The sequence below is a fragment of the Parus major genome, chromosome 3, assembly GCF_001522545.3.
Source record: "Parus major isolate Abel chromosome 3, Parus_major1.1, whole genome shotgun sequence".
NCBI lineage: Eukaryota > Metazoa > Chordata > Aves > Passeriformes > Paridae > Parus > Parus major.
The window spans coordinates 47,782,514-47,798,468 of NC_031770.1; the positions used below are offsets into that span (position 1 = coordinate 47,782,514).

The 15,955-nt window shown below is 36.1% G+C and overlaps 1 protein-coding gene across 1 annotated transcript in view; it reads right to left on the minus strand.

The window, feature by feature from the left end:
* Window positions 1-2,721: 2,721 nt before the first annotated feature.
* ADGB (androglobin) overlaps window positions 2,722-15,955 on the minus strand; it is a 103,227-nt gene continuing 89,993 nt past the window's right edge. The window contains exons 29-34 of the mRNA XM_015623490.2: window positions 14,010-14,119; window positions 10,303-10,458; window positions 8,330-8,438; window positions 6,188-6,275; window positions 4,823-5,006; window positions 2,722-3,177 (exon numbers count right to left, since the gene is read on the minus strand). Of these exons, the coding sequence (XP_015478976.1) occupies window positions 3,013-3,177; window positions 4,823-5,006; window positions 6,188-6,275; window positions 8,330-8,438; window positions 10,303-10,458; window positions 14,010-14,119 (812 nt within the window). The 3' untranslated portion in view covers window positions 2,722-3,012. The remainder of the gene's footprint in view (window positions 3,178-4,822; window positions 5,007-6,187; window positions 6,276-8,329; window positions 8,439-10,302; window positions 10,459-14,009; window positions 14,120-15,955) is intronic.

Genomic DNA, 15,955 nt, shown 5'->3' on the forward strand with positions numbered 1-15,955 from the left:
CTCTTCTGTGGTATGATGCCACCAGATATCTGATATCGTTTGCTTTGATGCAGCCATTCTGCTTTGGCACTGCCAAAATGAGTGTCATCTTGAAAGATCAGACAATTGTGTCTTGATCCAGAAAAGCTTTCCTTGTCTGTTCTGTTCTGTAAAGGGCTTGGCTCCATGTGTGACTATTCATGTGGCTCCATGTGTGAGTCCTTTGCTGAAGCTCTTCACTGAGAACACACGTAATTTCAAGCTTGTTCTTATGCCCTCTACTGAATCTGGCCCAGTATGGCTGAGCTAAGTATAAGCAGGACTCATGACTATCCAAATTCCAGTACTTTTATTACAGAAAATGTTATAAAGTTATGGTGCTTAAAAGTTGTATTACTCCTACAGAGAAATAGGGCAAAAGAATAAACACGTTTTACCCATGTGAACACATAATTTGACTATTGGGCAGCCTGGTCTACAACTGGAGGCAAAAAGCCTATCAATTAAAGCACAACATACCATTCTTGTTTTCCTTACAGTGAAGTGTTAAACGCAATGGCTCCTTAACTTACTGCAAATGGCTGTTTTGAAATAGTTTTGTTTTAGTTTTTGTACATCTTTCCCCACTAACTTAGCCTGTAATGTAGTGTACCATGTAAAAAGCTGTTTTGTTGGTGTAAAACTGATGCATATGAAATGTCATCAGTCATCTGTTTCTGATCCAATGTATGTAAATTCTTTGACACAACCCAAACAAGGCATTTTCTCCTCCAGGCTCCTCTGAGGTAAGTGAATATTTTGTTCTTCTGGAATATGCACAGGGATTTGGTAAAACTGTTACTGTGCTTCTCTTAAAACATTACACACTCCAAAGTACATGCAATTAAACAGTGTGACAGTAATTCACACCCTCATCATATCTGTGTTGTTGAAGTTATAAAAGAGCCAACAGAGACATTCACAAACCACACAGCAGATTTCAACGATGCCACATTACTCTTCAAAATGAGAAAATTATGAAACTTAGAATTATGTTTAACATCAGAGCAAAATTTGATAATGTAGATCTGAGTACACTGTGCCTGAGTTTAAGTCAGTTGACAGCTGATTACACGTGGGGACGGGTTGTGATCATGAAGGTTGTTAGCTGAATTTTTGACATTTAGATGTTGATAATGCTGGCTTTTGGAGCTGGATTGATTTTTACAACAGAATGTCGTTATAACGCTTGCAGTGACATGAAGAACAGAACTTCAACTTGATCTTCCTCTACAGAAGCTCATTAGAGATTCACATAAGAAGACAACCAACACGTGCTATTGCCATGGAAACAAGATGGAATATTATGAAGCAGTATATCCCATATTCCAAAACAGAGAGGACAAAGACCAATTATAGCAAAAGACTGATGGGCTTGTGATTTGCAGCCTGTATGGGTCAAAGCAAAACTCAGCCCCTGCTCTTTGAAATAAAAATCACCAGTGCAGTTTTAGGCCTCTGGTTTCAATTCTTCCTTTTCAAAGACAAAACCTCAAGATAGTTAGTTTAGTTTATGATGTATGGGAGGAAGGAGGCCAAAAGGAGGCACTGGCATCACAGCAGGTGTGTAGGTGTGATGAAGTACAAAGCACACGTCACAGAACTGACAGAAGAGTGAGTCAAATTCAAGCCAAATAGTGAGGTACGGATAAAACAGAGGTGAGCAAAACTAGCAGAAGCTGAGCATCTGGTCATTAAGATGCAGAGGAAAGGCTAGTTTCAAATGGCTAGCCAGTACCAGTGGTCAGAAATGCAAAAGATAAAATTTCTTATGATTTGCATTGAATGGGTGAGTCTCATAGTTTCTTACCTTGCCTAGATAATGACATGCTTTTGGACATCCTGGACATATTGCAGGTGTACAATACATAGTCTAACTTCCCAAGCTTCTGCTTGTGACTACAAATATAGAAAATACTTAAAGCCATTTAAAACACCTCTGTTTGTTCCAGAGAGTTTTCACAATTGTAAGAGTCTTGATCATTTTGTCTGAGTACAGAGTGATAACTTGTGTTTTTCTGAGAAAAAAGGTGGATAGGGCAGCAGCATGTGATGTTAGTTTGTGTTTGATGACACAACCATGGAATTCTGTGATAGTGAAAACAAGAGCTTAGAGGAAATATTTCACCCTTTGAATAAAAAGCATGTGATTGCCACTTCATTCACACACTGGTTTACTTTTAAGAAGTATTTTAAAATTCTAGCTGAAATTAAATTAAATTAAATTAAATTCTAGAAGTATTTAAAAATTCTAGCTGAGAGTCTGTTGTAATTAGTCACTTTGAGCAAAGACAGTGAGGGCAAAATACATCTTAGGAAAGATAAACAAAGAGAATAATAGGGTTTTAAAGAGTGTTTAACAAGCCTAGGAAGGTTATGTCATGATTTTGTCTCTACAGAGAGTTACTGTGAGATTCCAAAACAATTTAAGAGAAATGGTGAAAGGGAAAAATATTACAGTACACAGAAAGCTTGTGAGCCTACTCAATCAGGCTTTGGTAAGCCTCCCAATGCCAGCATAGGAAAAGTGTGATTTGCCACTATTTAATTATGATAAACTCCACCAATTGTCATCCACTTAAGAAGTCAGGTCGAACAATTTTCAAAACTGACAGGTTACAGTCACTGTTTCAACTCTGATTCATTCTTGACTGGTTCTGTTTTGATTTAAAAAAAAAAGCAAAAAGACACTGTGATTTTGAGATAAGTGTCTGAATGGAATATGAATTTTATTGCAATAGTTAGTCTAGTAAAACAGAAAAGCTTTAATAGTAGCAAATAGCTTAGCGAGAAGCAAAATACCAAACATTTTGCTAAAAAGAATACTAGATCAATTTTTTCACTAGCAACAGGCAAAGAGATAAAATGTGATATAGTTGCCAAAAATTGTTGAGAATAATAAACATTTTTTCTCATCTTTACATATAAACTTTTTTTTCAAGCTGGTAAATACAATTCACAAGTGATAGCAACTACACTTTCCTTGCTAAACCTTTACCGTTTTTTCTTTCTGTCTGTATTTTTCTTCTTTCGCTCTCCTTGCAGGGCTGCTTCCTGAGCTGCCAGTTCTTCTTCTTTTCTGCGTTCAGCCTCCAGCAGCTGATTTCTGTATGCTTCCCGAATGCTGTAAACTCTGCCTCGTGCTTCATCTAAGGATGCCTGGCCAAAAACAAACAGCAATACTGCCCTGCTCAACACATCAGTCTTGATTTCACCACAAGCAGCTGCATCCTTCCTGTTCTGTTTCACTTTTTGACTCTTAAGTACAAGGACGGCATCTCTCCTTTTCTTTTTACATGGATGTTTATTGTTTTCTCAAAAGAAACAGCTATATGTAAATTTTTCATCATGAAGAAGAGAAAGCTCAGGAAAATCGTTTTTAAATTGCTGGCATAATAAGCTAGTTGTGTGGAAGAAGAGTAAGGCAACAGAGTAGTTACCTACTTGGATCTAGTCCCTTTTCAGTTACTTGTTTGCTTTGCAGTCTTAAACAAGAAAAAACTATTATTAAAATAGTTAATTAAAAACTATTAAAAACTAGGTGTGAGAAATGCTGGAATGGCATAGGAGTTGTAGCCTTTTAAGAGGCTAAATGAGCCTGAATGATAATGACCTTCAGTGAGACTTGGGGCTAGTGGGACTTTGACACCTCTGAATACTTTTTCCCTTGCTATTTCCACCCTGAAAAATGGGGATACCTGGAAATCTTTATATAATTCTTGGTGGTCTACAGATGAAAGACCTGCAAAAGTGCTTATCAGCACAGTGTGCATATTCACAAGTAAATCTTGTTTTAAATTCATACTGTGAATCATTTTTAATGGAAATACTTTCTAGAGAGAATCAAGGATCTACTCTTGTGAAAAATTTGCTGTTCTAATATGTTAGACATCCAAAATCATAGCAACATTTGAAAACCTGTACTGGCATCTTTATTAGGGTCAGTTGGAGAACTGCAGCTCCTTGCTGACCTACAGTTGAGTAATATAAATCAGGTTGTCTGGGAGCTAATTGAGCAGTTTTCAAGTAAGATGTCTGTAAATAGGTTGACTTGATGTAAAATTAATTTTACTGTTTCTTATCTAGTTATAAGAGCTCTGAATAGTCACTGGTTGATTGATGGTGGTTATTGTATCACCACTGTAACAAACCTTTTGATACAGTTAAGCCAGTTTGGTAAGATATTTGTACCAATTTCACATGCAGTGCACTGGCTGAGTTAATCCTCACAATGAAACCTACCCTAATGCTACCACATTTATTACTTATGGGCATTTTTTTTTGAGGTTTAATAATCTAAATTCTTCATTTGCTGTCATCATGCATATTCCAAGAAAGCTGGGTTCTCTAACTTTTCTCTGAGACACATTAAGACAAATTTATCCTCCTGTGGATTTTTTTTTATTACTTTTCAAAAAGCTGTATACAATTCTATAACCAAAAACATAGCCAGACTGGAGACACTTTACTGATAAGCATCTGGTTTATATGTCAAATTGTCAGTTTTTTCTGACTTAAAACCATACTTTTATGGTGATACAATAGTGTTTTTGCAGACAGTTGTATTTCTTGCAATCAAGAAAGTACTAAGAATATCGTATTAAGGATGTCATGCAGTACTATTTTTTTACTTTAGAACTTTTAGTTTCAACCTTTGCCCAAGTGAAATTTCAAGCTTGTTCATTCCTTCTAATCACTAGTACTTAATACAAAAGTTTTGATAATGGTTGATAATGGTAGGATACTCAGACTAGTGGCGGACATCACAGCAGTAGTTAACTGGAAAGTGATCTTGAAAACATACCTGCAGGTTTTCATACATTTCAAGCGTATTTTGCTTCAATAAAATTCTGTCCTTTTCTTCTTTTTGTCTTTGTTCCAAAGCCAGCGTGCGAAGTTGCCTAAAATGGTTGATTTCTTCTTCTTTATGTATCTGTTGCTGTTGAATGATAGACTCATTTCTCAGCACAGATTCAGGCATTGTTTGTCTGAAAGAAAAACAGATATTTGTCTCATATCAAATACAGTTTTGGATATTGTCTATTTTGCATAAAACATCTATATGGAGGTATTCAGCTTATATTTGGCAACATCACCATCATACAGTTAGATATGGTTAAGGAGGCACTTTTCCTCTGCTTCTATATAACACCAATAAGAAAACAGATTCCTGAGGTCAGGTCTTCTTGTACTTTAGTGTCTATTTTAAATCTATTTGTAAAATCATGCTCATCTTCGAGCATATGAAAAACTTCTACATGTGACACTTTTAATTTGCAAGAAATATATTTTCAGAAGTTTTTGATACTATAATTCTGCATTGAGACAAATGCAATTTATCTTTTGAGGTTTTTTTTGTTTGTTTGTTTGTTTGGTTTTTTTTTGGTTTTGGCATGGTGGCAGGTAAGTGGTTAATATACTTCTATATTTTGTCCTAAATGATTAGTGTAAAAGTTAAGGAGTTAAAGACAAATGAAATGGTTATAAGATTCAAGCTTTTGGAAGGTATTTTGCCATATTTTCTACTGTTTTAATGCTATTCACTTCAATATAATACCAATTTCCCTCTCAATTTAAAATTAAATTTGAGAATTTTTTTTCAAAAATTTTTGAAGTCTTTTGAAGATCAGTGAAATGCAAAAATGCCACATTGAATACAAATGGTCTTAAGCATAAAGTGAGTTCTAGCTGCAGCACAGCAAGTAAGGAGGTGCATGTATATTAGCTCAATAAGTTCATATCAACACTTCCAATAAATAATGTAGTTCTTTTGAATAATAAATGTAATTAATACAATTATTCCAGCTATAAACTATTATTAACTGAACTGCCTTTATTAAATTTGTTGTTTTAAACCAGCATAACATCCTGACAAATTTCATATGACCCTGGGATTGGTTCAGTTGGTTGGAGTGTGGTGCTGATAACACTAAGCTTGTGAGATCAATCCCTGTATTGGCCATTCACTTAAAATCAGGACTTGATGATCCTTGTGGGTCCCTTCCAGCTCAGAATATCCTGTGATATGGAAATATGTGCTGCTTTTAAGAGCACTGAAATGAGCATATTTGCCTGAACACTTATTTTCTTCAAATGTTTATGTCAGGTACTCATTACATGCAGTGCAGTGATTTAACCCTTTTGACATTATTGTGTTAGGGCAGTTTACCTTATGTAAGGATTAAGGTCTATAAGCTCCCATTTTTTTTGCTGTGTTTTTAATCTTGAGTCAATATCTGTTTGTGGTGCTTGCACTCCTGTGGGTAAGAAAATATAAACCAAAACAGATTAAACTGGTTATTTGGTTATGCTAGGGAGCTCCACCTAAATTCTTACACAAATTTTTCTTCCTTTGGCTCAACAAAATACATTATTATATGAGAAAATGGGCTGGAGAGGATATAATATTTCTGACTTTTTATTTCCAACACTTAAGATAGAATCAAAGATGCTATAACAACACACATATACTAGAATGAAACAAATATGTGTATTTTGGCTAAATCCTCTCTACTTAAGAAATTTAGTAAATCTAAGCAAGAACATTGAATTTGCAGTGCCTAAAAGATATAAAAAAACAATTTCTGGGTATCATATTCTTTTGTTTAAAAAAATCAGTAAAAGTCTGATTCTCTAGTCCTGGCCGTATTTTTTAAAAAAAATATATTCCCTTTCAGGAAGAAGATTCAATTTAAGAAATACCAGTTTAAAGGAAAACATAGTAAAACTGGTATTCTGAAATCTTAGACCTTTTATTTAATCACATGGACAAAAACCGTGCTGTTTTACTGTAGCATTCTTGCAGTACAGTGACACATCTGATATTAAGCATGGCACTGGGTTGAGATGCTTTGTCATTATTTCAATGCTTCCTTTTTTCAATTTGTCTTGATGTGTTGAAAAAACTTGTGAAATCTGATGAGATTTAATGATGACTGCACTAGTTTTCTTTTATAAAAACCCTTTTATTACATTACTTATAGCAGTAACCAATTGAAATGTGTTAAAAATATTACTGAACTTTTCTCATGAGAAATAGGAAGAGTTTTCTGAGCATTAAAATAATTAATGTTTATATATTTACTGTCTATACGTACACAAATATACCAGCCTTTCTGCTGGTCTCAAAGGGTAACTTGGATCTTTGAAAGTGCCTTAGACACTGCCCATTAGAACAGTAGTCTTCAGAATATAAAAATCCTTATTAAGATACTGCATATTACAGAAATGTTCAATCCCATCGTTGCCAAATGCTGCACTCTGTGGAACAGAACCATAACAACTTAAAGTCTTTGGGATGTCTCACTTTCTAGGACCTTATATTAGACTCTAAATGCTTAGTTTAAAACAAAGCTCTAGGTGGACAACCATTAATTTTGAAGTCTTTTACCCACTAACTTAGGGGAAACAATATTGTTTTGAGTAACCAAGACTGTGTTAAAGGCATTAGGTGAGGATTAATTCTACTCTAAGTTCTGAACCTTTCCTGTGAAGATTATTTACTGGGGTGGAAAAATACTAATCTATAGTTAAGGACTGGTCACAGGTTCTAGTTCCATGCACATGAGTCATACATAACCAGATATTGTCACAATCAGGCTGGGAAGTATTCTTCCCTTTTTGTGATGGCCTGATCTCAGCATATTCACAGAAGAAAAAAAAACCAAAACAAAACAAAACAGCAAACAGCTTGAAATCTTGCACCCATTTTAACTCTTCATTAGAATACAGAAATTGGCAGGCAATACATATGAAGAATCCACAGAAGTTATAATCACTAAATAAAATCAGATAGCACTTATGGAAGTTTCCAGGAAACTGATGCTACTCAGTATGTACTTTTTGACGCCTCATTTCCAGACCATTCTCCATGAACAATTTCCATGAACATGAAGAGAATGCACTTTATGCATATAAGTCTCTTACTGGCATGCTATTTTATCTGCTGAACACTTTTTTAGCATTTCTACACTAATGAAATCTGATACTTGGAATTGACGGAGAAGGTATTTTCCACTAAACTTCCAAAACCTTCACATTAATTTAGGGTTAAAATTCTACTACAGAAGGGCTACCTGAAGTTTTCTTAAGGGTAATTTGGCAGCCTTTAAGAACTGTGAGGCTGTATCTGTGTCTGGAAATAGAGCAATGAAACAATTGAAATAAAGAGGGAATAGAGAGCAAGCCTGCCATTGCACATTTGGACACCTTTACTGGAGCTGATCTATCCATCTACTACCAGTATTTAATGCAGAAGTCTTTCCTAAGGAGTGGAACATGCTGAACAGAAGGCACAGAAAGAAACCCTTACCTGTTTCTTCTGAACTAGGTGTTAAGTCAGCCATCTCAGCCCCAGCTATGGGTTCCTCTGAATCTCTCACAGCATACTTATTAATAAAACGCACACGTTCCTGAAAAGCCTACAGATCAAAGTTTTATAATCCAGATAACAAAAATTCTACTGCATATTTTAAATCCCAAAGACTTTGCAAAAGTAAGATTCTATAAGTCTTCAATGAGACCTAACATCAGGGTGCAATGTGCAAGTCTGCCTGGTGGAATCAGAAAAGCTGCCAGGATCCCACTGAATCAGTCCTGAGACATTGTACGCTTACACTAAAGATCACTGTCCAGTGAAATACTGGAAAATAACTGATCTATGGGCAGTTTAAAATAGCATTGGGATTAAAAATAAAACAAAAGCTGTACAGCTGAAAATATGGCTAATGCAGCTCCTCAGGGAACTACCACTTCGTCCTAAGAGCTCCTATAGCCTGATGATTTAGACTTCCTCTTGAAAAATGAGACCTTTGGGTGCAAACCCTTTCAGACTCAATTACCTTTGATGCCAAAATCAGGCATCAGCACTTCTGTCTTTTCAGAAGGCGACTTTGACTGACTTGGCATTCTCTTAAGGCCTGTCATTGCCAGAATGAACAGAGAAGCCCTTTGGCTTTTGGTCAGCCTGGAGTCAGGCACTCAATTTCCAGAGTCAGAGGGTCTGTGATGCCTGGAATAGACAAACAATGGGCCAGAACTGTCAAGAAAAGAGGGGAAGCTACTTAATCTGGCTAGCATACCCCCAGTTTAGACCTTGTTTTAACATATTCTATTGTTGCTGCAATTTTCTTAACAACAGCTGTTTAAAAAAAAGTCACAAGCCTAAGTTGCTTCAAAAATGGAACCCTGTAGCTGCAATTCAGTTGATTTTCTGGTAAAAAAGGGTAACAGTGATAGAACCAGATTCTGAAGTCTTTACACATCAAAGGGGATTCATTTCTAGCTAATCTTTAGGAGGCTGTATTTGCATTTTCAGTCTCAGCACAATCAATCAAAGTTGCAGAGTGGCATTTCTCCTTAGTTCAGAATTTAATAAAGTAGTGTCAGGAAAAGTTTTGAGCTCTGAACACACTGGAAAGATCTGAGAAAACCTGAGAGTGTAACTGGGAAGACTCATGTCTGAGGTTCATTTCTGAAAAGTAATATAAAAACATACTATGAAAAGTAATATGAAAAACCTAAATTTCTAAGCTGGGGATTCTGGCTGAATATCCCTTAATGGGCAATGGTATTGGTGGGGATAGGAAATGACTGTCAGGTGAGTTTGAAGACTGCACTTTGTTCTTTCATTTTTCTTTGGTAATAATGCTTCCAGTTCTGGATCAGGAACTTTTTGCTTTGCTAGAAGGAACATGTATTATTTTTCCATCTCAAGCATATGTCTCGTCAAAAGCACCCAGATGCAGCTGGCAACTAGATCAGTATTGCTTCTACAAAACAGTGAATTCATACTGAGCATGTTACAGGCTCATGAGTAACCTGCAATACAGACTGAATTTGGAATCCTGGCTGCAGGGGGCAATTTGGATACTGATATGACCAGGTGCCAGTTTTTCAGGAGAAATAATTTTTGTCATATTTATAGAAGTGCATTTCTTGATAGAATCTGTTCATGCTAAACATTAAACTTGTCACAAGAAGCAGCTTTGCAAATGTGTAGAGATAGTGGGCTTTCTAAAGAGAAACTTCTCTATGTTCTGTGAAGTAGAATCTAAAGTCTCAGTGATCTACAGAAGCCTGACGTAGATGATCTGGATTCCTACCCAGAATTCAGGCACATAATCACTTTTAATTCCTTAAACTGTAAAATTTCCTGTCTTCCAGAGGGGTGAAGAGGACAGCCTTATGAAGGCTGGTGTCTGTTGTGGCAATTGCTCTACTATTACAGCAACTCCTGGAACTTGTGAAGAAACATCACTGCAGAGATAGCACTCTTGATATTACCTTGACAGCTCTCCCTGGATCTGCAGACTCCCATGCTTCTTTCATGGCTCTGATCTCATCTACTCGCCGGGTGTCTTTCTTCACCTCCAGAAACTCTGCCTCTTTCTGTTCACTAACTATGCGTAAAATGCAGTAGGGTGTGTTTGAATCTCCTGGCTGAAAGTACACAAACATAATGCAGTCAAGGGTATACATCTATTACCACTCTTTAGCATGAAGTAATGTTTTTGTATACTGCTAATTTTTCTGACTGATACACATTGACAGACTTTGATATACAGAGGAAGCCAAAGGAAAGAAAGATTACTTTGCAAAACAGAGGTGTTCTGTTTACATTTTCCCCCCACCTTCATGCAGCATGCTCCACGCTCCTACTTCTTCTGAACAGTTGGTCTGAACAAGTGTTTTGTGTGATTTTTCATGCAATTTTCTCCTCTCCTCTCCTCTCCTCTCCTCTCCTCTCCTCTCCTCTCCTCTCCTCNTGAACCAGGCATTTTTAAAGTAGAAACACTAAGTGTCTTTCATTTCAGGTGAAAACATCAAGTACCTGAATTACTACTGGCTTGTAGGAATTACCCTTCCCTTCCCGCACCTTCCCTTCCCTTCCCGCACCTTCCCTTCCCTTCCCGCACCTTCCCTTCCCTTCCCGCACCTTCCCTTCCCTTCCCGCACCTTCCCTTCCCTTCCTCAAAAATAAAAACAGCTTGGAAGATATTTTAAGTATCTTGGAAGGAAATTAATATGAACAACACAAATTATTTAATATAATTAAATTAGTTAAAACAGCAGAGAAAAGTGTTTAGAATATGAAGGTTCTCCTTAACCATATTATTACAGGATTTGCAAAGGCCCTTAATTGATCTATATTTAAAATACACAGTAAAGAATAGTACTCTTTAAAATATAAATTTTTAAAAAGAGGAAATTTTTATTTGTATTTTAAATATTATAGGGAAAATAATGTAATTCAGAAGTTACACAGTTAAAAGATCTCGAAGATCTTATTTTGAAAGAACACTTTTATACAATTTCTCAGTAATGCACAAGCCAGAATGGGATCCTCTCTGTGTAATGACTTTGGGACTTGGAGACTGGCTCCAGTACTTCCTTGTAAGTCCATGTCCGATGTGGGCAGGACAGAGAACTCAACCAAACTGTGCTCCAGACACAGCAGTCTTGTCTCACAAATTTAGATCACATGGGCAGGTTTGCTTGCTTACATTGCACCTAAAAACCTCAAGCAAAAACAGATTAAAGGAAGATGTAACATCAAGGAAACTGAAAATCAGAAACGATAGAACATCATCCCCATTTTACAGTCTGAAGACAGAGAAATTAAATTGTTTGTGGTCAAATGAGGGCAGACAAGACACCTTTGGCAGAGGTAGAAATAAAATCACAGATCACTCTCTTAAGCATTAGATTATCCTTTCCTCCTGGCTTTTACTTAAATCCATTTGACAGCAACCTACTCAATTATTCTTTGTGATTAATTTCCTGAAGATGTTGGTTTTTGTTTGTTATTTTGTTCTTGGTTTACTGTTTTCAGACCAATTCCAGGGCCTATAAATGCATTTTTATTAGCATTACATGAATAGCTTTCTTCAATAATGCTGGGGAAATAGGTAGCAATTTCGTACGAGACAATTAACAAAAGGCAAGAGCTATCAACCAAGACAAGTTACAGTGATGTCTTCTCTGCTGTGCAGGTTTGTTGTGTAATGATAAAACTAAATCAAAGACAAAGGATAAATACTTCTACATAAGTCTTTGTGTTCTTTACATATGTTTTTGTTTGGCACATGTGTACATAATCCCAATCTATTAATCAGAAATTCCATCTCTTTGTTGTGCCAGCAGCTCAAAACCTGTGGCTAACAGCTTCTCATTTAAAAAAGGTCATATTGCACAGAGTTGCACAACATATAAGCCAATGGTGGTGGAACAGTTTTCACTAGCACATGTATTAACTTGCACTTGATAGGTCCAAATTTCCCATAATAACCTGCAGTAATATTTTGTTCTCTCTGGGAGTCTTTGAAAAAGACAAAAGGGCACCAATCTGGAATGAGTGTCTTGCACATTTCTTAAGGTTCCTGCAAACTGAGAGGGTATGCATGGAATGCATAATGGTCAAACTCGAAGCTGAATTGACAAAATTATTTCATTCTTTATTCTCCAAATAAGAAAAACCCCTGATATTACTGGGGAAGAAGTACTCTGATTGTGACTGTACTTAGACTTCTAATTAATTGATTTTACTTGGGAGACTGATAGCACTGATTTGTTTCAGTTGACTGCGGTTGCAAGGATTGTGTACACACCTTTACAAGGAGTCACACTGCTCTTGAAATTTTTTTTTTTTATCATTTCCTGTACAGAACTTTCCTTCATGTCTTCTTCCCTTCCTGCGTGGTATTCAGCTCTCTCCTCTCCTCTCCTCTCCTCTCCTCTCCTCTCCTCTCCTCTCCTCTCCTCCTTCCTTCCCCTTATCCCCTTTCCCCTCCCCCCTTTCCCCATTTCTTCCACAAAGCTTCTTTACTAGAAGCCATATATTCAAGTGGAATTTTTGTATAGAAATAAGCCTTGCTCTGTCTTATAAGTTTTTTTTTCCCATCATTTCCCAAAAGCTTAAGGCATCTAGAATCTTCTCTAGAATCACAGGTTAAGTAGGGCCTGACATCTGGGAGACTATTCTGCTGCCTGACCAAGAAATGAGATATTGTGCTGCATATATTTCTGGAAATCATACCATTTGAAGAAGCTTTAAGCCTAAGACATCGTTTGAGACTAAAGGAAGGCATCTTATTTATTTTCAAGGGCTGCATCTCAAAACTTGTATATCTATTTTAGTGGTGGACTCCCAAGAACCATCATCCCATCACCTCTAGTGTAAGGCATTGTTCCAGAACTCTGTATAATTAGGTGTGGATATGAATCACAGGGAAGTATGCTGTGCAGCAAGATTAATCAACTAAAAAATCAGCAGAGATTTCTTAATGAAAACCTCTATGGTTCCTTCCTTAAATTACACACTATGAGGCAACAAAATTCCCAGCAAAAGTAATGCCATTAAACAAGGAGCTGTCAGTTCCTTCATTGCCTTCCATTAATCTGTTTGCAACCAATAATGTCAGTTATTCCTTTTAAGGCATTAAGGCTGGCAATAGCTTTTCAGACGGCCACAGAACACTAAGATGATCCACCCCAGGGGATAAGAACTTGCAAGTAAGCAAGTACATGCCAATTTTTTCTGTCACTGTATTTCTGCATGCTAATAACAATTGTGATATGTGAGACAGGAACTGACTGCAGTGGAAAGACTTATTTCATCTCCCTAGGAACCCATGGAAGCCAGTAAAATGAGGGATTAATGGGACACAAATATGGCGAATTCTTGGAATTTAGTAAACCTTCAGCAGAGACAAAAGTTACATCAACAAAAGGAACAACCTGTCGTTCCTTTATACATAAACAAGGAATTGAGCAAATTGCATTTCTAAATCCAGGATGCACATCTTTTACATTCAACATTTTTAATTCAATCTTTCTCAGGTGTTAAGCTAAAAAGGTGGCAAAGCAGGTTATAGAGAAATACAAGAGACATTAGATGTCCTATCAGTACTGATCTGCAGACCTGAGAATATCTCTATATTCAGTACAAGGATGGCACATTCAACAGATTGAGGCTTTGGCTTTGTTCTCACCTGAGATTCAAGTGATGCTCTTACTTTCTGGAACTTCTCTTTTTCTGTCTTCTCAGATGCTTTATCTTTTGATCTTCTGGTTGATTTAGGAATATTTGCAATCTTTTTTACTTGGAAAGAAGTGAGAGTTAGGGGAAAACTGTGATCCTCATCCTTTCCCGTGTATTACTCAGATGTAGTTATAATGCATTATGAATTAGAGAATTTCATTGTTACCCATAAATATAGTTCCCCATATAAAACCCAGGGTGGAATAACAGCACAAAACAGAGAGACAAAGGAAAGACAGTTAATTAGTTCACACTTTCAAGTACTACCAAGAAAGAATATGAGGACCAAACTATTTTTAAAAACATACTTACAAGGTGAGCACATTGTGACAATCTTATCTGTCCTAAATAGTACTTTACCCAGGGCTTAACTAAAAGTTTTCCATGGTGCCTGCTAGCATCACTGCATTGCTGCTTTGTGTATGGGTCAGCGTAAAGACGGCAATGCTCAGAATCACAGCCTCTCCCTTCCCTTCTACAGTCTCATACAATCTCTGTCAGTGTTTGTTATGCACTAGGAAAGCAAGAAGCTCGAAACAGGTCAAGTCAATGTTCTCATTATCTCACATTCTAAGACTGTCTAGAACAGAGAATTTAGATACACCCCACAAAAATACAAGGAGGTTAAGGCAAAGAAACACGCTTGAGACTCAATGCATATTTAAGAAATGCAAAATTGTCATTGTCAGAACTATCTAAGAACACTTAAAATTAATTATATTATCAGTACATATGTATACTGTATGTTTGAATTAATGATACTGAGAATTGACATTTGCAACACTTATTTTGCAATGTCTTAGCTGGTGAGAGCTGTAAACAAGACTTCTTGCATGTCATATTCTTTTTTAAATCAGTTAATAAAGAATGTAGTAGCATATAACTTTAATAGCATAAAGAATGTGTCACATGAAGTAATCAGGGATGAATCCAGAACACTATGAGAAAGATTAAAAACCTGAATCTGAAATCTCCATTTCCTTCCACCTTTCTACTGCCTGAAAAATTGAGATGAGTGCTGAAAACCTAGATTTAGCCAATACAGTAAAACCAGGGACATCTGTCAGAAAAAAGTTCATATGAATGACTGTTTCACTGTCTGATAATATGTCTTTCACTTAATGCTTTTAAGGTAAGACATCTTTCACTTAGTGCTTTTCCAACTTCTTTCCACTGAGGACAAATCATTGTACTGCACAATTAATGAGCTTTGGATGAGATCTGCAATGTCATGGCTGAGATAATATAGATATATAAAGTTGTAAATTTTAAATATATAAAACCCTATTTTTAACTCACATATGGTTCCACATACAAATATATGGTATAGAAGTGTGTTACATTATACATACTACGTATGTTTTTTTAGAAATGGTATTATTCTTTTGTCCTGATGCTACTTAAGAAATGAAAACTAAAAAATGAAACTAAAGTGTAAAGCTTAAATTGATTCAGTGCTACTAAGGCATATATTAACAAATGAAAGCAAAAATTAAAGTGATCTCCACAAATACTGAATATACTAAAACAACTCCACAGGAAATGCAAACATAAAACAGTGATGACATAATTCAAAGTTATAAAATGATTACATAAATGTCTTTCCCTTTAATTTCACGTTATCATTACATACTAGCACCATAAATCAGGCTCGTGCACATACATTATTCAAGGAATTATTAATTTTTAGAGATAAATTATTTATTGTTTACACAAACACTCAAAAGACATTCAGTGTAGTTAGCTAAATTATCCCAGACAAAGACTTTCTATGTCATGGGATACTACAAGCTTTGTCTGGTTTCTAGAAATATTTTGTGACTCTTAATTATTGTTCTGAACTAAGGGCATACCCTGATAAGTTAGTCAAGAACAAGCAAGCATAAGAAATGACAG